Here is a 22,990-nt window from a genome sequence, read left to right on the forward strand (position 1 = left end):
TGTGTGAATGGTCTTCTGTGTAAAGTGTTGTTTGTGTGTAAATGGTCTTCTGTGTAAAGTGTTGTTTGTGTGTAAATGGTCTTCTGTGTAATGTGTTGTTTGTGTGTAAATGGTCTTCTGTGTAATGTGTTGTTTGTGTGTAAATGGTCTTCTGTGTAAAGTGTTGTTTGTGTGTGAATGGTCTTCTGTGTAAAGTGTTGTTTGTGTGTAAATGGTCTTCTGTGTAAAGTGTTGTTTGTGTGTAAATGGTCTTCTGTGTAAAGTGTGTGATTGGTTATTCTACCTGCCCCTCTCTGCAGCCAAGGCATCAATCTCATCAAAGAACACAACAGAGGGAGAGACAGCCCGGGCCTTCCGGAAAACCTACCACCAAAACACCACCGTAGTTACACACACATATACACACACACACACACACACACACACACACACACACACACAACACACACCCAAACACACACCCAAACACACAGACACCCAAACACACACTCATACACACACAAAAAAGACACCCAAACACACACACACACACACATAGACAGACACACAAACACACTCACCTCCCTCACGGCTCTTTCAGACTCGCCCACATATTTACTCAGCAATTCAGGCCCCTGCAACACAGGCAAATCAACAGCAAAGTCATTTATCTGTGCCACAGTAACACCCACGCCCCGCCCAGCAGATCCACCAATCACCTACAGTCAGGAAGCCCAAACAGGCTCGCACCACACCTCAGATTTGTTCTTCCTAATTTCCCACCTATTTTGGAGGGCTTTCAACTAGAAAGTCTCCCATCACATGAAGGCTGCAAACCAACCCAGCAAAGGCAGATCAGTGCAACATAGTCCTGAACCACAGTTCAGATCCAGCTTAACATGGTCCTGAACCAAAGATGAGATCCAGCTTAACATGGTCCTGAACCACAGTTCAGAGCCAGTTTAATGTGTTCCCAGACCTCAGTTCAGATCCAGTTTGACATGGGTCAGAACCACAGTCCAGAGCCAGTTTAATGTTGGTCCCAAACCTTGGACCTAGTTGAAGAGTGCACTAAGTATAAGGCCCTGGGGCCCACAGCCACTCAGAGGTGTGGAATGGTTAAAGTAGGCAGACGTTGGGAGTTGGAGGGAGGTTAAAAGTTCACAATGAAGGGAGGAGGAGAAGAATTTCTCTCTTTAACTCATTTCCTCTCCTGCTCTCCTGGTTTTCAACACACGGCACCTCACACACTTGAAACACAGACACACAGTCTCCATGCAAGCATGCACGCACACACACAGAAAGCAAACAGGACAAAGCTCAGACAGACACGACACGTATGTTCGATCACACAAAACTCCGGCTTAATGATTATTTCCAGAGAAAATAATTGCAACATAAAAACTTCAAAATGTCTTGATTTCCAACAGGCATACTAATCAACACAAGAGAACGAAAGAGAGAGCTACAATACGCCAATTAATCTCATTTAAATTAAAACTGAAGCTCAAGGTGAGAGGGAAAACGAGTCTTCTTCAAAGACTTCTGCATGTTCCACCTACACTGCTAAAGATATCAGGAACTAGCAAAACTGTGTTTACTACCTCGGCTACCAAACAAACTTTTGGTGTCTTCATGCTGAGAAACTACTCTTAAGTTTTCAAGCAAGTTCAAGCTGCTTTACTCATTATCTGCTATCTGCTGGTCATCCTGTAGAGGACGAAGATGGTTCCCCTGCAGAGTCTTCGAGGAGCTCTTCCTCTCCCCTCTTCCTCTCCTCTGTTGCTTGATTTTGCTCAGCAGAGATCTGAACAATTAGTATGTTCAATACACATGATTTCTGTGAAGCTGCTCTGAGAGAACACGTGTAAAACGTACTATACAGATACATGTGAATTTGAACTGCCATTCTTCACAGTGTACTGAACGCCTCCCACAGGAAACTCCAAACTCTCCCAAAAAAATCCTCTACTGAAAAATCTGCTGTCAGTGTCTGATGCGAGGAACACACACACAAACACACACACCTTCTGTCATTGGGTTGCCACATCCAACAACAGCTATCAAAATATCCCCCTCTGTCTCACTCACACAGAACCCTTCACCTGATCAGTCTTCCTCAGTCGGGCCATGACAGCCCAGCAGAGCAGTGTGTGCTGAATGAGGAGGACAAATGAGAGATCACAGAGGCCAAAGGATCAGGTCTGAACTACTGGGGAAGACAGACAGGAAGAGAGGACGCAGATAGACGAGGTCTGTGTCTCACTGTGTCTCACTATCTCTCATCCCAAAACAAAGTCAATCAAACACAGTAAACACACTTTTTCAGCAGCACACTTCCACATGTTACCTTGATGGCAAGAAAGTTGAGTTGACTCTCATTAGCCAGGGCTTTGGCGATCATGGTTTTGGAGCAGCCTGGTGGTCCATACAGCAGAACACCTTTAGGGGGCGCTATGCCAAGCCGAGTGAAGGCCTCGGGGTGCTTCAGAGGCCATTCCACAGCCTGCTTCAGTTTCAGCTTTACGTCCTCCATCCCAGCAATATCACTCCAGCGCACCTGTAAGCGTACGCACAGGTGCGCACGCACACACACATGCCCACACGCACACGCAGAGAAACAATTACCAGCACAGCCAGCATCCCGCTCATATATGCCCAACGCTTGGTACGGGACTAACAAGCAGAAGATTGTTGTTTAGTATTCTTGAATGTTACTACACAGCTAGTGCGTTGTTGTGTGTTGTGTTAGGGTTGTTTGTTTTTGGTTCCTCATCTTGAGAGAAGGAGAGAGGAGGAGAAAGAGAGAGGGGAGAGGACGAAGGAGAGAGAGAGAGGGAGAGACAGGGGAGGAGAGAGAGAGAGGGAGAGGGGAGAAGAGAGAGAGAGAGAGAGAGAGAGAGAGAGGTGGAGGAGAGGGGCCTCTGGGATCAAGGCATGTGCCTGCAGTGGAAGTTTCTTATATAAAAATGAGAAGCAAATGCTGGAGCTCATCTGGATACAATCAGGGCCGAAGCTGTGATTCTGTTTCTGGAGAGGAAAAGACACTCCCCCCCCCCCCCCCCCCCCCACTACACACACTCAACCCCCACACGCCCCCCACTACACACACACTACCCCCACACTCCCCCCACTACACACACTCTAACCCCACACTCCCCCCCACTACACACACTCTAACCCCACACGCCCCCCCACTACATACATTCTACCCCCCACACGCACCCCTACTACTCACATTCTACCCCCACACGCCCCCCCACTACATACATTCTACCCCCACACGCACCCCTACTACTCACATTCTACCCCCACACGCACCCCTACTACTCACATTCTACCCCCACCACACACACTCTACCCCCCCCCCCCCCCCCGGGGCCCTCTCCGTTTCTCTTTCCAGCTCTTCTAATCCTCTGCTCTTTTCTGAGTGTGTGCATGCATGTATATTTATGCTTTGTGTGTGTGTGTATATGTGTGTGTGTTTGTATTGGTGTGTGGGTGTGTATGTATTTGTTTGTGTGCTTGTGTGTGTGTGTGTGTGTGTGTGTGTGTGTGTGTGTGTGTGTGTGTGTGTGTGTGTGTGTGTGTGTGTGTGTTGGGGTGATCTCAGTCCAGTGCAGGAAGCAAAGCTACACTGCCCGGGGCGACACATCACCATGACGATCTGATTCCAATTAGTGGCAGGATGATGTGAGAGCCTCTTCCTGTATGGTTACATCTCTCGCTGTAACCCCCCCCCCCCCCCACACACACACACACACGCGCGCATACACACACAGATGACAGGATGCTTGTGTTTGTGTGATGCACATAAACCCCTCTGCCCTGGCCTCTGCCCAGCAAACATAGCCCCGATGTGTGTGTGTGTGTGTGTGTGTGTGTGTGTGTGTGTGTGTGTGTGTGTGTGTGTGTGTGTGTACATCTGTGTGTATACACGCACGTGTGTAATTTAAAACACAAGAACTACTTATTAAATATTACTATCACTACAGCCTGTGTGAGTGCCTGTATGTATGTTTGGTGTTTGTGTCATAAGTAGAGGCTTTGTCCATACTTCTATACAACATACTATACTACACAGAACACAATATACATGCTTCTGTACTACACAAAACACAAAACACAATCACATAGATCAAGACAATCTCATCACAAGAGGTTCTGAAGTGTGCAAACACAGCTTAGTGGCTCTTTCCAAGAAGGAGGAAGTCACATAAAACGTTTTACATACAGCTACAAACATGAAGAATTTTTTACATACATCTGAACTTAATCACAGTTTGCTTGTGCTGTCAAGCGAAGTATGCATAACCGTTGGTTATGGCATTATAGGTAAGCTGAAGTCATTTAAGTTAGTTAGCTAGTAATGTTTTACCTTGGGTATCTGTACTTTAACTCAAGCAGAGGACTAAAGGGAGGACTTCTACTTTTGCTAGACTAGCAAAGCCATTGACTAGCTAGCTAGACTAGCTAGCTATTGCGAGCTAATTATCATGAAATAACTATCATGAAATATTGCTTCATGGATGACTGCTCACCACTTGAAGCTCAAACCTAGCAAAACTTAGCTTCTGTACATTCCAGGAACCCCAAACCCATACAACGACCTCGGTTTCCTTTGAGAACACCTTGTTAACACCGTCAGAAACTGCACGAAGCCTGGGAGTAACGTTGGACAACGAGTTGTCCTTCTCAACACATGTTTCAAAACTGACCAGATCCTACAGATTTCTCCTCTGCAACATACGGAGAATACGACCCTTCCTTTCACAGGAAGCTACTCAAGTGCTTGTGCAGTCTCTAGTAATCTCTAAGCTGGACTACTGCAATTCCCTACTTGCAGGTCTTCCTCTACGGGTCATCAGACCTCTACAACTAATTCAGAATGCTGCAGCTTGACTGGTCTTCAATCTCCCCAAGTTCTCACATGTGACTCCTCTGCTATGCTCTCTTCACTGGCTTCTAGTAGTGGCATGCATCAGATATAAAACCTTGATGCTTGCTTACAAAGCCAAAAATGGACTGGCCCCTCCCTACATGATGTCCATGGTCAAAAGCCGATCCGTACAGCAAAACACTCAGAACCTCAAGCTTGGCTCGACTCGAAACTCCATGCTTAAAGTCTCATGGAAACCGGAGAGTCTTCTAATGAGAAGAGTTGAAGAAAATTTCCATCCAAGTTCACTGCATTTATCTGAAGAAGTAGAAAACCAAACTGGGGTGACCCGTGACACAATACAGTGTACCCTACAGCACAACAGCATTCATGGCTGTGGTCCATGAAGGAAGTCTCTCTTAAAGCCACAAACAAAAAAAGTCAACCTGAAATTGTCAGGGCCCATGCATAAAAAATGAAGACTTCTGTGACTCTACATTCTGGAGTGATGACACAAGCCCTGTCTCCCTTCCATCATCATGGTCAACGTGCAATCACTGGCGAACAACATGGAAGAAAACTGCTCTGATTCGGACACAGCACGAGTACCGTGAGTGTAGCATTCTGTGCTTCACGGAATCATGGCTGAACCAGAATGTACCAAACTCTCAAGTTCACTGAATGTATTTACCACTGTGAGGGCGCACAGAGTTTTCCATCAGACCTGTAAGAAGAGAGGAGGGGGACTCGCTGTGTTCGTGAACAGATGGTGTAACCCCGGCCACATTACAGTGAAGGAGGTGACCTGTCAGCCCAACATCGAACTCCGCGAGAATTTACAAAAGTGGTCATGTGCGTTCCTTCTTACGCTAATGCGGACGTCGTCTGTGATGTCATCAACTCTGCTATTGCGAGAGTGCAGAACCAAAGACCCAACACATTCATCGCTGTGTCTGGTGACTTTAACCACACTTCTCTGTCTTCATGTCTGCCCACATTCACCCAGTCTGTGAAAAGTAGCACCAGAGAAAACAGGACACTGGACTTGTTGTATGCTAATGTCAAAGCAGCCTACAACTCAAAAGCTCTTCCTCCACTTAGACAATCTGACCACAACCATGTGGTCCTTACCCCACAGTACAAGTCCCTAGTCCAAAGACGGCCAGCATCCACCAGGACAGTGAGGAAGTGGTCACCTGAAGATGTGGAATCACTGCAGGGCTGTTTTGAGGCCACACAGTGGGATGTTCTCTGTGACCCACATTATCAGGACATTGATGAGGTTATATAATGTGTCACAGACTTCATCAACTTTTGTGTGGACTCTGTTGAAACCTCTAAAGCCATGGGTTACAAGTAACCTAAAATATCTCCTGAACCAGAAGACAGCCTTCAAGACAGATAAGGAGGAGCAAAAGAGGGTGCAAAAGGAGCTCAAACTAAGGACTACAGGACTAAGCTGGATACCAAACTGAAAAATAACAACTCTCGTGACGTGTGGAGAGGTCTGAAAGACATGACTGGTTTCAACCTGAGCAGCTCTGGAGCAATAACCGATGGCAGTTATGAAAAGGCGAATAAGTTGAACCAGTTCTTTCTAAGGTTTGACAACGACTCCCTCACTACCCCATTGTCCTCTGCTGGGTCTGCAGTTGTTTTGAACCTTATCACCTCACCAGAACAACAGCCACCACCATTAACAGCTCTCACCTCCTCCATACCAAACACTTACACCTCCTCTGACAGTAATGCTCCTTCCACTACTCTCGCTCATGAACAGTCGAGTAGCAGTGCACCAACTTTCACTGCTGACCAGGTGAAGAAGGAGCTGAAGAAACCATAACAGTGCGAAGCTGCAGGGCCGGACGGAATTCAGCCTAATGTACTGAAACTGTGTGATGAGCAGCTGTGTGGAATAAAATGTGTGTGCCATATTTTGTCAATTGTGATTTTTACACCACAATCGAAATTTGCATTTTGCATCACACTGCATCTACTCCTATATCTGGCCTACCTGGGGATTGTGCGAATTCTGTTCTACATGGTTCCCAGGGGGACTCTTTCCCTGCTACACATCACCCACATATCTCACCTCCTATTGGGGTTAGGCTTGGTGCGTCCTGCAGTGCACACCAGTGCTCAGGTAGTTGTGCCATATCCGATTCTGCTGTGCTAAATAGCACTTCACGCATGCTGACTTCACTGTTGCAGCACTAGAAAATTGAACCGCCAAGGTTTAGTGGTTCCTCAGGAATTCCGCCAATGGAGTGGTTGCGTGCTGTAGACTGCTTTAAACAAAACATGGGCTTTTCTGACGTACAGATTTTAACAGAATTGCCACGTTTTCTGTTTGGTGAACCTAGTCATTGGTTCCAAGTCCTCAAACCCCACTTAAAGAGTTGGGATGACTTCTCTGATCTCTTTGAAAAGGCTTTTCTACCCTCCGATAACCAGGAGAGAATCTGGAAGGGTATTCTTGACTGTTTCCAAGCCCCAGATGAACCCCTTCCGACATTTGTGGCGTATATGTTGAGTGAATTCAAGAAACTCAGATATCCTCCTCCTGACATAGACCGGGTCGATCTAATCTGCAAACATGCTCAAGAAAAATACAGCATTGCTTTGTATGGCACTCGTATATCATCAGTAATGGACCTTCTGTTACGTGCACACAAGCTACATGCTGCACTCGGACACAGAGACTCAAGTAGCCTTCCAACTGTTCCTACTAAATCAGCCAAGACTGTTGTCTACTTCCAATGCTCTTTACCAGGTTATACTTCTCGTACTTGTCCTCAGTGTCCTAAATCTTCTATGAGGGACATGGGTAATAGGGAACGTGTGGCTGAGTTGTCCCGACAACACCAGGGTGGTTCAGGCTCACAATTTGGGGATTGTGAGCAATTTAGGAAGAAAAGCTGGATGCCAAGGAGTGTGGGAGGTGGGGCACAAAGTCAGCGTGTGTCCCAACAGTCTCAAGGGACCCTAGCGAGTCTACAAACTGTATGACTTCCACTGCTGAAGAACATCATTTAGGGCATTTAGATATGTCCTCTGATGCTTCCTGGAACACACCTTTCTGGGTGAGCGTAAAACTCAAGGACCGAGTCGTGTTGGCAACACGACACTGGTGCCTCGTTGTCTGCTGTGTTAGCTGATTATGTTGACAAAGACATATCTGGAAGCATAAAATGTGAGCCATGGACAGCTCCTCCACTGAGGTTAGCCGATTCGGCTTACTGTGACCCTGTAGGTACTACGTGGCTGCCCATCTGGTTCCAAGGCCAGCGCTTGTTTCAGCGCTTTGTGATCCTGACTTCAGTGTACTCCCCTCTTATTCTGGGGATGGATTTCATGATCCGAGCTTCAATTTCCATCCATGTTCCGAGTAGAACAGTTATTGTTGGGACACAAGATGTGCCTGTTGGTGTGGAGTCTGACGATGAGCTCCCAAGTGCTAATTTTTTGTGCTCATTGGAGGGAACGGACCTACCTTACTCACAGCCTGCCAAGTTCTCTGTTAACCTTGATGATGCAGACCTAAATTCTTTGCAGATGGAGGAACTAGGAAACCTGCTGTCAGATTTAAGTGGACTGTTTGCAGCTCGTATAGGTCATACTACTGTGGCTGTTCACCGCATTGAGACCGGTGATGCGAGGCCTATAAATCTTCTGTATCGCACCTCTCCTCTTAAAAAGAAGCTCATTGAGGAGCAGATTCAGTTAATGCTCGACGATGACATAATTGGGCCTGCGCCTGGGCCGTGGTCGTCACCGATTATCATTGTTCCTAAGCCTTCTGGAGAAGCTACATTCTGTGTAGATTATAGAGGCCTCAACCAGGTGACTGTAAAGGACAGGTATCCTCTGCCAAGAATAGACTAATCACTCGATTTTCTCGCTCGAGGAAAGTTCATCTCGACGTTAGACATGGCCCGTGGGTACTGGCAGGTCAGGGTGGAGGAAAGCTCTACGCCCAAGACTGCTTTTATATCCCACTGTGGCCTGTTCCAATTCAAGGTCTTACCCCTTGGGCTTTGCAACGCCCCTGCGACCTTCCAGAGGGTTATGAATACTGTTTTGGCAGGTCTTATCTATAAATGTTGTGCAGTCTACCTCGACGACATTGTTATTGCCTCGCCAACATTCAAGCAGCACCTTGTGGACCTGAAAGAAGATAAGGCTGGAGAAGGCAGGACTTACTCTAAAACTGGGGAAGTGCCAGTTTAGCCGGAACAAGCTAAAGTTCTTGGGGCACAAAGTGTCACCTAATGGTATTCTTCCAGATGCTGACAAGGTTGATGCTGTGTTGAAGTTTACCGTGCCTGCTGATATTAAGCATGTGAGACAGTTTCTGGGACTCACCAGTTATTACTCACCAGGTTTATTCACAACTATGCGCAACATGCAGAGCCCTTGTTTGCGCTCACCCGACATGACATGCCATGCCATTTGAGTGGGATGGCGACTGCCAGGCGGCAATTGACTTTCTAAAGACTAGCCTAACCTCAGCTCCAGTCCTAAATTTCCAAGGTTTTGATCGACTATTTAGTCTTCACACTGACGCGTGTGACATGGGACTAGGTGCGGCTCTTTTGATCAGGATTTTGATGTACGGGTTGCATATGAGCCAGGTCCTCAAAACGCAGTGCCGGATGCTTTATCCAGGAACCCGCTACATGCAGGTTCGCCAAGACTTTAGCCAGATTGAAACTGCGGTTCTTTTGGCCAAAAATGAGAAAAGACGTTAGGCCTTATGTCCTTTCTTGTCCTGTGTGTCAGCTAACAAAGCCTTCACAGCAGAAGCCCGCTAGGATGCTTGTTCCTGTGCACGCCAATGAGCCTTGAGAGGTAGCGGGTGTTGACTTTGTCGGCCCTCTACCACGTACTCAAGCAGGAAATACCTACCTCTTCGTCTTCATGGACTATTTTAGCAAATGGGTAGAGGTGTCTGCTGTGAAAGAAGCTACGGCTCAGGTCGCAGCTAGTAAATTCCAAAGTGACATTTTCGCAAGACATGGTGCTCCGAAATACTTGATCTCAGATCGAGGACAACAGTTTATGAGTGCGTTTTTATCCATGTTGTGCGAGCCCTGGGAACGGAACACCGCCTCATGACGGCGTATCATCCACAGACCAATACGACAGAAAGGGTTAACCGCACATTGAAAACTGCAATCAGTTAACCGCACATTGAAAACTGCAATCAGAGCTTACGTTGGTGACAAGCATAACACCTGGGATAAGTTCCTTCCGCAAATCTGCTTTGCTCTTCATACCTCACCTCACGAGAGTACGGGGTTTAGCCCAGCAAAAATGCTTTACGGCAGAGAATTGCTGACTCCACTCGACCTCTTGACAAAGCCCTCAACTGATGACCTGTTTGACCCGTTAGACCAGCCTGAGACTCCTGGAGAGGCCATACAAAGGATTCACGACCATGCCCTGGTTTTCCTAAAGGCAAGTCACGAGAGACAGAAACGTTATTATGACTGTAAGTGCCGTTCAGTCTCATACAAACCTGGTGATCTGGTTCGGTTGAAGAACCACCCACGCTCTGATGCGGCAGTGAACCTGACAGCTAAGCTGGCCCCTGTGTATAGTGGTCCATAAAAAGTAGTTCGGGAAACTATCTGATGTGAACTACCGCCTCTCGACGGAGGATGGTATGGACATGGGTGTGGTTCAAGTACTTAATCTCCAACCATTCCATACATGGTCTTCCATACCTCGCACCCAGCCAAAGGACTACCTCGGATCATATCCTACTGCCGGCCAGGAGAACACACCTAGTAGTGTGGTGGACAGTTGTTCGAGGCCTGCTTTCCATGCAGAGCTAGAGCCAGCTCCTGAAATGCCTGAACAGGCAACAATTAAGGGTACACAAGGACGAGGTCACCCAAGATGCTTTATCTCTAGTCAGGTTGTGCTGTCACAGCCTCTTGCTGATATGTTTGTTGAGGACGGTGATGTGCCCCCCGCCCACTCCTATGACTTGAGAAACAGGGTGAACCACTCGGACGCCTCTGACATTCACACTAGTCTGGACTTAGTTAATGACGCCAACAATGCTACTGATCCTGACGGCCCTAGTCAGATGCCAGGGACCAGTTTCGGGGTTTACTGTTACGCACTCATATGACCTTAGACCAAGACGCCAATTGACAAGCACTTGAGTTCTGACTCGTGGTGCTGGACTGTTTGAATCTTCTACTCTGAGATAGCGCGTTCTGTTTTGTTCCTAATATGTTGCACTGTTATCCATATTCATGATTCCTTGTGTTCTAAACATGTTTTATTGAACGGTTCTGGTCCTGATGTAAAAAAAATGAGGGGGGATTTGGAGACCTGTAACTTTTGTTTGGTTATCGAATTCTTTTTGTCATTTGTGGGTCTGTCACGAATTATGTCTCATACGCCATGTCATGTATGTATGGTTTAACACTAGAGCTCCTAGAGAAGCGAAAAATTTCACAGGGCTTGGTAGGGTCCATGTAGCCCACTCCCCTGCTGTGAAGGGATTAACGCCCATTGTCTTGGTAATGCGGTGGAAGCGGCTCACCCCCAGCTCATACGCCTGCCAAAGCACAAGCTGGCTCACCCCCAAGCTCATATGACCAAAACACCAAACGTGATACTTCACGAAAAAGTTGAAGTTACAAGCAGACTGTATGTTACCGATACTACAACAAACGGCAGAAAATTTGTAGACTCGTGTTTCAAAAGTTACAATTCAATCGCACGTAGAGACGACAGTTTCTCTAATGAGTCCCGTCAAACAATAAAAATAAATAAAAATGTTTGAATCTTGCTCATTGTATATTTCATATACTATACTATATAATATTTGTTGTAATCAAACACTTTCTGTTTCCGCGTTTGAATTCGCGTTTGAAAAGCTAAGAAATTATATGGCGCAATTAGCTTGATGCTAATGTTATATAGGAAATCCCATATCATTGCTAGCGAAAATTAGCATGGTCGCGTTGCATCACTGCATCACTGATAAATGTTGTGATCTAAACAGCAGGCTGGAAAAGGAGAGGAAAAGACAGGAAAACAAATTCATGTGCTCTCTATCTATCTATCTATCTATCTATCTATCTATATATATATATTTGTGTTAGAAGCATTTGATAGAAGCATTTGTGTTTCTGCTTGTTTGTGATCTAAACAGCAGGCTTGAATCTTGCTCTTTGTACATTTCTTATACTATCTATCTATCTATATTTGTGTTAGAAGCATTTGATAGAAGCATTTGTGTTTCTGCTTGTTTGTGATCTAAACAGCAGGCTTGAATCTTGCTCTTTGTACATTTCTTATACTATCTATCTATCTATCTATGTGTTAGAAGCATTTGATAGAAGCATTTGTGTTTCTGCTTGTTTGTGATCTAAACAGCAGGCTTGAATCTTGCTCTTTGTACATTTCTTATACTATCTATCTATCTATATTTGTGTTAGAAGCATTTGATAGAAGCATTTGTGTTTCTGCTTGTTTATGATCTAAACAGCAGGCTTGAATCTTGCTCTTTGTACATTTCTTATACTATCTATCTATCTATCTATCTATATTTGTGTTAGAAGCATTTGATAGAAGCATTTGTGTTTCTGCTTGTTTGTGATCTAAACAGCAGGCTTGAATCTTGCTCTTTGTACATTTCTTATACTATCTATCTATCTATCTATCTATATTTGTGTTAGAAGCATTTGATAGAAGCATTTGTGTTTCTGCTTGTTTGTGATCAGTGATCTCTGTGATCAGAGACTTTCTGGGTGAGGCTGCTGCCTCAGTCTTGCTCTGTGAATTAACATAATAAAGGGTGATGTTTGGCTTTGCTAATTGCTGGCAAAAAGGAGAAGAAGGAGGGGTGATGTCCTCAGAATCCTGAATTCTCAGGAGCTCTAGTGTTAAGAAGGGGGCCCTTGGCAGTTTGTAGACAGCTGGGGACAGCTTTTTCCTATTGGGGGGGAATATGTGATGGTCACTAAGTGCCTTAGAGACGCACATGTGCACTCAACGTGTTGAACTGGTAGAGATGTGATGGGTATGCCCACACGGTGGATGCTCTAGGTCAGGGGTGCTCATTACGTCGGAAGTGTCGGTCTTCCGGAATGTGCGTAGATCGCGTGACATTAAAAAGTAGTAGACGAATCGCCCATCTGCACTGATGGTTGTATTTTGACATTCATGGTAGCCAATCTGCAATCCGCTCAACAAATTACGTTCGACCCCCCCCCCCCCCCCCCCCCCCCCCCCCCCCTGCTCAACAAATTTCGTTCGCCACCTCAACACCCCCCACCCCCGGTAGATCTTTCTGACTTTGTCATCTTATAAGTAGCTCGTAAGCTGAAAACTTGGTTGTAGCCTTTATGTTCTGCCTTCTGTTTCTATTCGGATTGTGTGCTCTAGGTTGTAGCCTTTATGTTCTGCCTTCTGTTTCTATTCGGATTGTGATGAAAGTTGTGTGGGTGCCCCCAGCCCAATAAAAGGTCTCCATTGTATCACACCTGCTGACTCCTGCGTGTTACCTTTGAACGATGGGGCAAGTACCCATCCACCCAGCAGCATCTACCTCCCTGCAAGCGTTCGCCCACCAACCTCCATTACAACCCTAGTGTGGTTTGCTTTCGTCACGTGCTGAATACTGTACAGCAGGGGTACTCAACTGGCGGACCGCGGTCCGGATCCGGACCCGAACGCAGTCCTGTCCGGACCCAATCTCATTCCTGATTAACTGGATACGGACCAAAACAAAACCGTAGCATTTATTTCAGGGCTATTGACAAAACACTCCGTCGCGAGTGTTACGTTTGCCACCCCCCGCTCAACAACTTACGTTCGCCACCCCGCTCAACAACAAGCCTGCCTGGTTGACGCTTCGCGAGCGGCGCGAGGGTCCGCGCGGCGAAAATGACGTAATCGCTGTGGCTCCGCGTGTGCGCGAGTGTCTCGCGCGCTGTCGGTTCGAGAGGTCGTGCACCTCTCGAATTTTGTAACTTCGCGCCGCGCTTCAGCGCAATGAACAAAGTCACGTTTTCAGGGTTCATACACCTTTATAAGGTGGAATTAAAGCACTTGTACGTCACTTTCAAGGTCCATTTCAATATTTCCCAGCATGTTAAACATAATTAAGTTAAATATTTATACATATACTCGAAATAATTCGCTTTTTATCACATTATTTAATGGTTGTTTATTTAAAAAACGTCCTCTCATGTTTCGTCCTGGAATTACAAGAGGCTCGTATTTGTTAACCTAATACAAGAGAACTATTCAGTCAGACAGCTATTTGTTGTGAAACCAAGTACAGTTGTGATCAAATTTATTCAACCCCCAATGCTGCGAAGGGTTTTATGGAATTCAGTGCACATTTGTAATTGTGTTCATAATGAAATCTTACAAGGACTTGTTAAAGAACTAAATGCAACTAAGATAGCATCAATTTTTTTTGTCATAAAGTATTAAATGGCCTTTTTGTGATTTCTTCATTGACACAATTATTCAACCCCTTTACGACTACCACTCCTAAGAACAGAGGTTCATTCCAGTGTTTTCCATCAGGTATTGAAAACATCTGTGGATGTCAACGAGCAGCAATCAAGCATGATAAGCACCAATTAGGCAGATTTAAAAGGACTGTGATACTCAGCTCCTTCTAGACATCTACTGGTGTGTTTCCAAGCATGGTGAAGGCAAGAGAATGGTCCCAGAAGACAAGAGAAGAGGTTATTGCCCTTCACAAGAATGGCAATGGATATAAAAAGATTGCGAAGTTGTTAAATATTCCAAGAGACACTATCGGAAGTATCATTCGCAAGTTCAAGTTAAAGGGCACAGTGGAAACGTTACCTGGTCGTGGCAGAAAGAAGATCCTGACCGCGACTGCTGTGCGCTACCTGAAGCGTAATGTGGAGAAAAATCCCCGCGTGACTGCTAAGGAACTGAAAAAAGACCTGTCAGATGTGGGCACTGAAGTTTCAGCTCAGACAATAAGGCGCGCACTGCATAACGAAGACCTCCATGCCAGAACGCCCAGACGCACCCCCTTGCTGACTCCAAAGAACAAGAAAAGTCGACTGCAGTATGCCAAAAGTCATGTGGACAAGCCACAAATGTTTTGGAACAGTGTACTGTGGTCAGATGAAACTAAATTAGAACTGTTTGGGACAATGGACCAGCGCTATGTTTGGAGAAGGAAGAACCAGGCTTATGAACAAAAGAACACCTTGCCTACTGTGAAGCATGGCGGGGGGTCAATTATGCTTTGGGGCTGTTTTGCTTCTAATGGTACAGGAAAGCTTCAACGTGTGCAGGGTACCATGAATTCCCTTCAGTACCAGGAGATCTTGGAGGAAAATGTGATGGAGTCAGTCACAAACCTGCGGCTTGGGAGACTTTGGACCTTCCAACAGGACAATGATCCGAAGCACACATCCAAGTCCACTAGAGCATGGTTGAACATGAAAGGCTGGAACATTCTAGAGTGGCCATCGCAATCACCAGACTTAAATCCAATTGAGAACCTCAGGTGGGACCTAAAGAAGGCAGTTGCAGTGCGCAAGCCTAAGAATGTGACTGAACTGGAGGCTTTTGCCCATGAAGAATGGGCTAAGATACCCATAGGTCGCTGCAAGACACTTGTGTCAAGCTATGCTTCACGCTTGAAAGCTGTCATAACTGGAAAAGGATGTTGTACTAAGTACTAAAAAATAATGTCACTAGGGGGTTGAATAAAACTGATAATGATGTGAGCACAGTAAAGACATTTGTGGTTATTCCATCATAAATATTATGTTATGTTTGTCTAATTTATAAGTGCCTCTTTGATATAATTGTAAATAAGATGACTGAAATTATCAAAATCAATGTCAAACTGGCCAAAACACTTTATTTCAGTGGGGGTTGAATAAATTTGATCACAACTGTAGTTACAATTTCAAACATTTTAAAGTACTTTAACCTAAATTCCAGCACTTTTCAAACCTGAAACATATAGCAACATTAAAATTGGTCAGGTAAATGTTCACTCCCCTGTTTTGAGGGGTGTTTCTACCATCGTTTCGGACAAAACGCCTATCGTTTCGGAGAACACTGCAGTGACGCTCGCGAAAGTATAAACGCCTCCACCGTTCGCGCACCCCCCCGCTCAACAACTTACGTTCGCCACCCCCGCCGCACCGGACCTCAGGGCACAGGTATCTGCCAAAATTGGACCGCGGACAAATTTAGTTGAGTACGCCTGCTGTACAGTATTCCGATACCAGGACCAGTATGCAGTATCCAGTGCTAAGCATATCTTAGGTTATGTTCGAAATGACCTACTGCAATGTGTACAGCTGTGGTTTCCAGGTGCAACTAGCCTGTGATCTTCAGTTCTGCATGACATTCGTTGGTCTTCACACGTCCCTATAGGGTGCAGGTACCTTGTGTTCCTGCTCGTACCAAACCGTGAGCACTGAATCATGACGGGTCAGTATGAATACATGTACCATTACACCCCTACCGGTTATACTATGTTTTTACATCTTAAAACGGATTATGTACATTTTTTGGCCTGTAGTTTATGAAAAAAGTATGCTAGAATTTTGCTAAAATATATGCAACTAGTAAGCTCTTATATATATTTTTCCAGTCTCTTGTATGGTTTCTTTTTTCCAGGCTCATATCCAGAGACTAGAAACTTGACTTGGACCATTAGAAAGTGACTGGTGAGCTTGTGTCTTGTGTGCAGGGTGCTACATGCTACATGTGTTAGGAGCACCAGGCCTCCTCTGATACGCTAGTGCTAATGTTAGTGGCCAAGTTAATGGCCTGCTGCACATCAGCCTTAACAGGGCACCATGTTCACCTTCATCAGTGTTCACACGTGCACCGTAACCTTGGCGAGAGGGTGAGGGGCGGGGCTAGCACACCTTGGGCACGTCGATGGTGACCTCTCGCATGGCGCTGGGCTTGACCTGCATCATGGCCAGTCTGAGGTCAGAGATTGTGACCTTCACTTTGTCCACCACGTCAAGGTCAGATAGGGCAGGACCAGAAGCCAGAACTCTTCTCAACGCGTGAAGCCCTGCAATGTAAACAAGAAGACCAAAAGTTCAAAGAGCTGAGGGTTAGGCAGAGACATCACTCACCCACGTTCCCCCACGTTCGCCCATGTTCGCCTCTCCTACGCTCATCTACGGTCCCTCGCCTACAGTCACTATACACATGGCTCTGTTTTCAGCTTTTGGAATTTCTCAGGCTCTTTATGTTCCTTGGTGCTGATGCTGCTTCACATCACATCACTACCTCATTCACTACCTCCGTCACTACCCCCGTCACTGCCCCTTCACTGCCCCCATCACTGCCCCCTTCACTGCCTCCGTCACTGCCCCCGTCACTGCCCCCGTCACTGCTCCCGTCACTGCCCCCGTCACTGCTCCCGTCACTGCCCCCGTCACTGCCCCCGTCACTGCCCCCGTCCAGGGTTCCCACACCTTGGTTAACATAAAATTCAAGGACCTTTCCATGACTTTCCAGGACCAACTTCCTCAAATTCAAGGACTGCACCTGGCAGCATTTACCTACTCTTACCCCTGAATATGTTATCAAAAAACAATGTTAATACAATGCAAATTCAAAACACTGAATGTCATTTCAAGCCATGCATCCTGAAATTTTCTGTGCATGACATTAAGCGCTGATTCTACGAAAACTTTACTCACACTCAACATGACTGGCAATTTAGCAATGCACCAGTGAGAAGGTGACATTCACGTAAAGTGGCTACAGTTATTGAAGGATCAACAACTACCACAATACTTGTACTTTTTACTTTCAGTACTTGAGTAATAAATTTTAGAATAAACTACTTGCAATACTTAAGTACAAAAAGGCTGAATACTTCTGTACTTCTACTTAAGTAAAGTTTTTAAAGAACACTTCAACTTCTACTCAAGTCAATTTTTTGATAGAGTACTTGTACTTTTACTCAAGTATGGGTCTCCAATACTTTATACAACACTGGTGATAATCATGTTATTACACATGGACTCAACAGTCATTCACTTTTAACATGGGCGTCGAATCAGTCAACTCTAAATATAAAATGCTAAAGGAATCACTTTGCAGACTTTCTTAAAATCTTTATAACAACCATCATATCAGATTATATTTTTCAACAAAGGGTGAGAAATTTAAAACATCATGGCAATCTTTTTCATAGCAATCTTTTGTAAATATTGACTTCCTACCAACTGTGACCTATTATTCCTTGACCGCGGTCTTCATCCATGTGAAATTTCAAACCCTCTAAAATATTCAAGGACCTTCAAGGACGGCTGTCTTTTATGCCTGTTTTCAAAAACTTTCCAGGGCCTTGAACTTTTTTTTCCAGATTCACAAACTATCAAGGATTTCAAGGACCCGTGGGAACCCTGTCACTGCCCCCGTCACTGCCTCCGTCACTGCCTCCGTCACTGCCTCCGTCACTGCCCAGTTACTGCCCAGTTACTGCCCCCGTCACTGCCTCAGTAACTACCTCCATCACTACTATGTCTGGTTGATCATAATAATTTTGTATTCATCTGAAAGTCCCACAGGATCTATGCTTGATCATTCTCCACCACCTTCAGGTGTATCCCACTTTGACCTCAGAACTTCCAGCCTGTTCCCACCTCAGATATTTCTGTATACTATGCCAGCCACTTGGTTATGGTGTTCCATGTACGCACCTTATGTGACAGATCATCTCAGGATAATACACCAGTTTCATAATGGGGAGGTCGTATTAGACCTCCAAAGAGCTACCTGGTGACCTCCAAAGAGCTTCATGCTCCTCCCAGACCCCTCACCCAGTGACCACGTCCTGCAACAAGCTCACAGCTGAGCCCTTTAAGAGAGCCTCAAGTTTGGTGGCATATCAATCAGCCTTCCTCAGAAAAGTTTTTCAGAGACATTTCTCTCTCAGATAAAGAGTATATGAATGCGGGTGCTGGTCAGAAGAGCTCAGTAAGAGTTCTGCACCACTCTCGAGAACATACAGCTTGAATTTAAAACTTGTGTATTCCCACCTCTTTAGGGACACTACACGTAGTGAATTTGACAGAAAACCCTTTGATTTTTGTTGCCTTAAAAATGGTGTCATACATATATGTATGATCGCAAAATCAACACCAGAGATCTCTGTCCACGCACATGCGCTTGCACACGCACACACAGAGAAACAGGTCATTATGATGAACATCTTGCACTCGAGTGAGATCACCCCAACACACACACAAGCACCACAAACACACACACACACACACACACACACACACACACAGAGACCCCACCAACACACACACACACACACACACACACACACACACACACAGACCCCACCAACACACACTCACACACACACACACACACACACACACAGACCCCACCAACACACACTCACACACACACACACACACACAGACCCCACCAACACACACTCACACACACACACACACACACAGACCCCACCAACACACACTCACACACACACACACACACACAGACCCCACCAACACACACTCACACACACACACACACACACAGACCCCACCAACACACACACACACACACACCCACCCACACACACACAGACCCCACCAACACACACACACAGACACACACACACACAGACCCCACCAACACACACACACACACACACACACACACACACACACACACACACACACACACACACACACAAGCATATCCGTGTGGTTTCTTTTGCTCCTCCTGGCTGGAGGTGCAGAGGGTTTATGATGAGACAGTATTACATCCTGTTTATATAAAAGGTCAGAGGTTGAGCCGGTAGGGGGTGGATTCCTCAGCACGGACACCAGCAGTCTAAGCCAGAAGAGGCAGTTGTTCTGGAGACAAACCTCCAGATGGACCTTGGCCATCACCCATCCACCCCACCACCTTTATCCCCAATGCTAGATCTCCACCCCACGTGACCAGGGCCTCCCCCACGTGACCAGGGCCTCCCCCACGTGATGCTGTACATGATGTAAATGACTTTTCCGGCAAACACAGAACACTTGCCTGGAATGTTACAAACTGGCTGAGATGATCACAGAATAAGTGCCAGGACTTCAAAGGCCAATATTACAGTAATGATTCACAAAGGCCAATACTGCCTTCATGATTCACAAAGTGCATATTCTGGTTCTTTAACCAGAAACGCTGCTACGTTTTCACACACCTCACCACTCCATGTAGAACGCTCCATGAAACATGGAACACGTGCAAAAGAACAGAGGCACACGTGAAGAACAGAGGCACACGTGAAGAGCAAATTAGCAAGATTAACGAGGATGGGGAAGAGAGGAGGATATTGATCGCCAGCAATCTCATGAACCAGATGCCAAGTGCCATGACAATGCCGGACACTTCCATGGCTGCCCGTACAGGGGAGGGGAGAGGAGGGGGAGGGGCAGGGGAGAGGAGGGGGAGGAGGGGAGGGAAGAGGAGGGGGAGGAGGGGAGGGAAGAGGAGGGGGAGGAGGGGAGAGGAGGGGAGGGGGAGGAGGGGAGAGGAGGGGAGGGGCAGGGGAGAGGAGGGGGAGGAGGGGAGGGAAGAGGAGGGGAGGGGCAGGGGAGAGGAGGGGGAGGAGGGGAGGGAAGGGGAGAGGAGGGGCAGGAGGGGAGGGAAGAGGAGGGGGAGGAGGGGAGGGGCAGGGGAGAGGAGGGGGAGGAGGGGAGGGGCAGGGGAGAGGAGGGGAGGGGCGACTTCCTCGGTCTATCCTCATTTCAAACAGACATTTGGTTAAGAAAACATCCGACATTCTGTTATTGTGAGGTGTGCGCGTGTGTGTGCGTCTGAAAGAGACACACACTAATTTGAACCAAATGTGGATTCTTCCCCACTCTTCCTCCTCTCTCCTTCTCTCTCTCCTTCTTTCTCTCCTTCTCTCTCCATGCAGCTGTATCCTCAGCGGTTTCTCTCAATTCCAAGAACAAAAAAAAAAAGCGAACATTGACAAAACATCCCACTCAGCTGAAGTAGTACTAGTACCCCAGAACTGCCCCAACACCCCAGAGAGAGAGAGAGAGAGAGAGAGAGAGATGTTAATGGATTAATGTCCTTCCCATCAGTGAGACTCCAAACTCCCACCTGCTCCAGAGAGGCCGTCCTGGTCACCGTGGAAGTGCCACGCTAAAGTGTAAGGGATGCCTCCTGGCCCGGGACTGCAGTCTGACTGCTCCATCACACTGGGACACCAGGCCCAATGTCTGTCTCACTGGTCCTGGTACTTTACTTGCCCATTTGCAGCCTCTGGCCACCCCGATTCAGAGCGCCATCGTCAGGATGAAGGTACATGTACGTGGCCTCACCTGCTTACTAAAATCTGAGGCTAAAATTTGCATTGCGGTGAGACGCGGCAGCACGTGTGTACATGCATGTGTCCAGCAGGAGGCAGCACATGGCTGATCTACAGAGACCGTCGCTTCGAGCGCGTCCTCTGCAGAACGTGCAAATACTTTCTCTGTGACACCATAACGATAGAGGACAGGATGGGGGGGGGGGGGGGGGGGGGGGGTGCAAGAGGAAAGAAAAGAAAAACAGGAAAGTTTTCAGTACGCCGCACGAGTCTTTCCGGAGCTGCGCAACTCAACAGCTGGACTAATGCTGCTCAATCCACAATCAGGTGTACCCAGTAAACTTACCAAACCAAGAGAATGTGATAGGAAGAGAGAAAACACTGAGATTTATGTTCAGTCCAGCTGGTCTTGGAGTGAACTGGACCTAGCTGGTCCTTCTTCTCACCACTACAGAGTGTGGTGTGATGTGAGGTTGTAGGTGTGAGGGTGTATTCAGGCTAGTGAGTAAGAGTGTAATAGTGTAGGCAGGTGTGGCGTGAGGGTGTAGGTGAGGTGTGAGGATGTAGATGTGGTGTGAGGATGTAGATGTGGTGTGAGGGTGCAGGTGTGGTGTGAGGGTGTAGGTGTGAGGGTGTAGGTGTGGAGTGAGGGTGTAGTCAGACTGGTGTACTCTGGTGGAGTATGAGTACACCACACATCTAACTGATCCTGTGCAGTGCAGTATTGGATTTCAGTGAATGAGGGGATCTGAGCTCTGTGTAACAGGGCTGGAATGCTGAATACACAGTAATATTATGAACAAACACACACACACACGCGCGCGCATACACGCACACACAGCTGTGTATTAGAGTGAAAGATTTCAGCTTGGCACACAGGGCCAGTACTGTGATACATACTTGAACTGTCAGACATAAGACAAGTCACATATAGCCTACATGTGTGTACACACACACACACACACACACACACGTACACACACGTACACGCACGCACACGCACGCGCGCACACACACGCGCGCACACAAACGCACGCGCACACACACAGCTGTCCTCTCTCAAAAGGAAAACGCAGAGAACAATTTTATGTGCATTTGGCACAATTCTTCTCCAACACCCTCTCTCCCCCAACCCCACACTCACTCTCTCTCTGTCTGTTTGTCTCTGTCTGTCTCTCTGTCTGTCTCTCTGTCTGTCTCTCTGTCTGTCTCTCTGTCTGTCTCTCTGTCTGTCTGTCTCTCTCCTAAAGCTCCTCTTCAGCTGTCAGGGGGTCAGGAACATGGCCTTGGAAACCACATCCTGTCTGGACAGGAAATGAGGTTGTGAGAAGAGCATTGAGCAAGCATCTTTAGACTTGCTCACCTGAAAAGGTGTGTGTGTGTGTGTCATTTTTTTAAATTTATTTTATTTATTTAGCTGACGCTTTTATACAAAGCGACTTACAATACTACAAAATAGTAGTTACAATAAAATTCAGACTTGGCATAAAATGGATGATGGTGCAGTGGAGTGTTTAGGTCGCTAGAGCAGGTGCTCACTGAAGAGCTCAGTTTTTAGGAGTTTCTTAAAGCAACTGAGAGACTGCCCTGCTCTGATGGTCGAAGGCAGCTTATTACACCATCCAGGAACTACAGAGGAGAACAATCTGGATTGCTTCTCACGAATGTTAGGTAAAGCAAGGCGACGTTCAGTGGAGGAGCGCAACGGTCGGGCCGGAACATAAGGCTTTAAAAGCAAGTGCAAATAGGAGAGAGCCTGCTCTGTCATCACCTTAAAGGCGATTGTG

The 22,990-nt window shown here is 46.6% G+C and overlaps 1 protein-coding gene across 7 annotated transcripts in view; it reads right to left on the reverse strand.

Moving 5' to 3' along the window:
* The window catches only part of afg2a (AAA ATPase AFG2A), a 91,321-nt gene that overhangs the window by 48,428 nt on the left and 19,903 nt on the right, over window positions 1–22,990 (reverse strand). For 4 of the 7 annotated variants that reach the window (XM_076988190.1, XM_076988217.1, XM_076988210.1 and 1 more), the window contains exons 10-12: window positions 16,774–16,928; window positions 2,330–2,539; window positions 561–614 (exon numbers count right to left, since the gene is read on the reverse strand). In XM_076988190.1, the coding sequence (XP_076844305.1) occupies window positions 561–614; window positions 2,330–2,539; window positions 16,774–16,928 (419 nt within the window). Of the gene's footprint in view, window positions 1–283; window positions 364–560; window positions 615–2,329; window positions 2,540–16,773; window positions 16,929–22,990 lie in introns of all 7 variants that reach the window. The other 3 variants (XM_076988167.1, XM_076988174.1, XM_076988182.1) reach the window with 1 other exon arrangement.

The sequence above is a fragment of the Brachyhypopomus gauderio genome, chromosome 2 (assembly GCF_052324685.1).
Source record: "Brachyhypopomus gauderio isolate BG-103 chromosome 2, BGAUD_0.2, whole genome shotgun sequence".
Taxonomy (NCBI): Eukaryota; Metazoa; Chordata; class Actinopteri; order Gymnotiformes; family Hypopomidae; genus Brachyhypopomus; species Brachyhypopomus gauderio.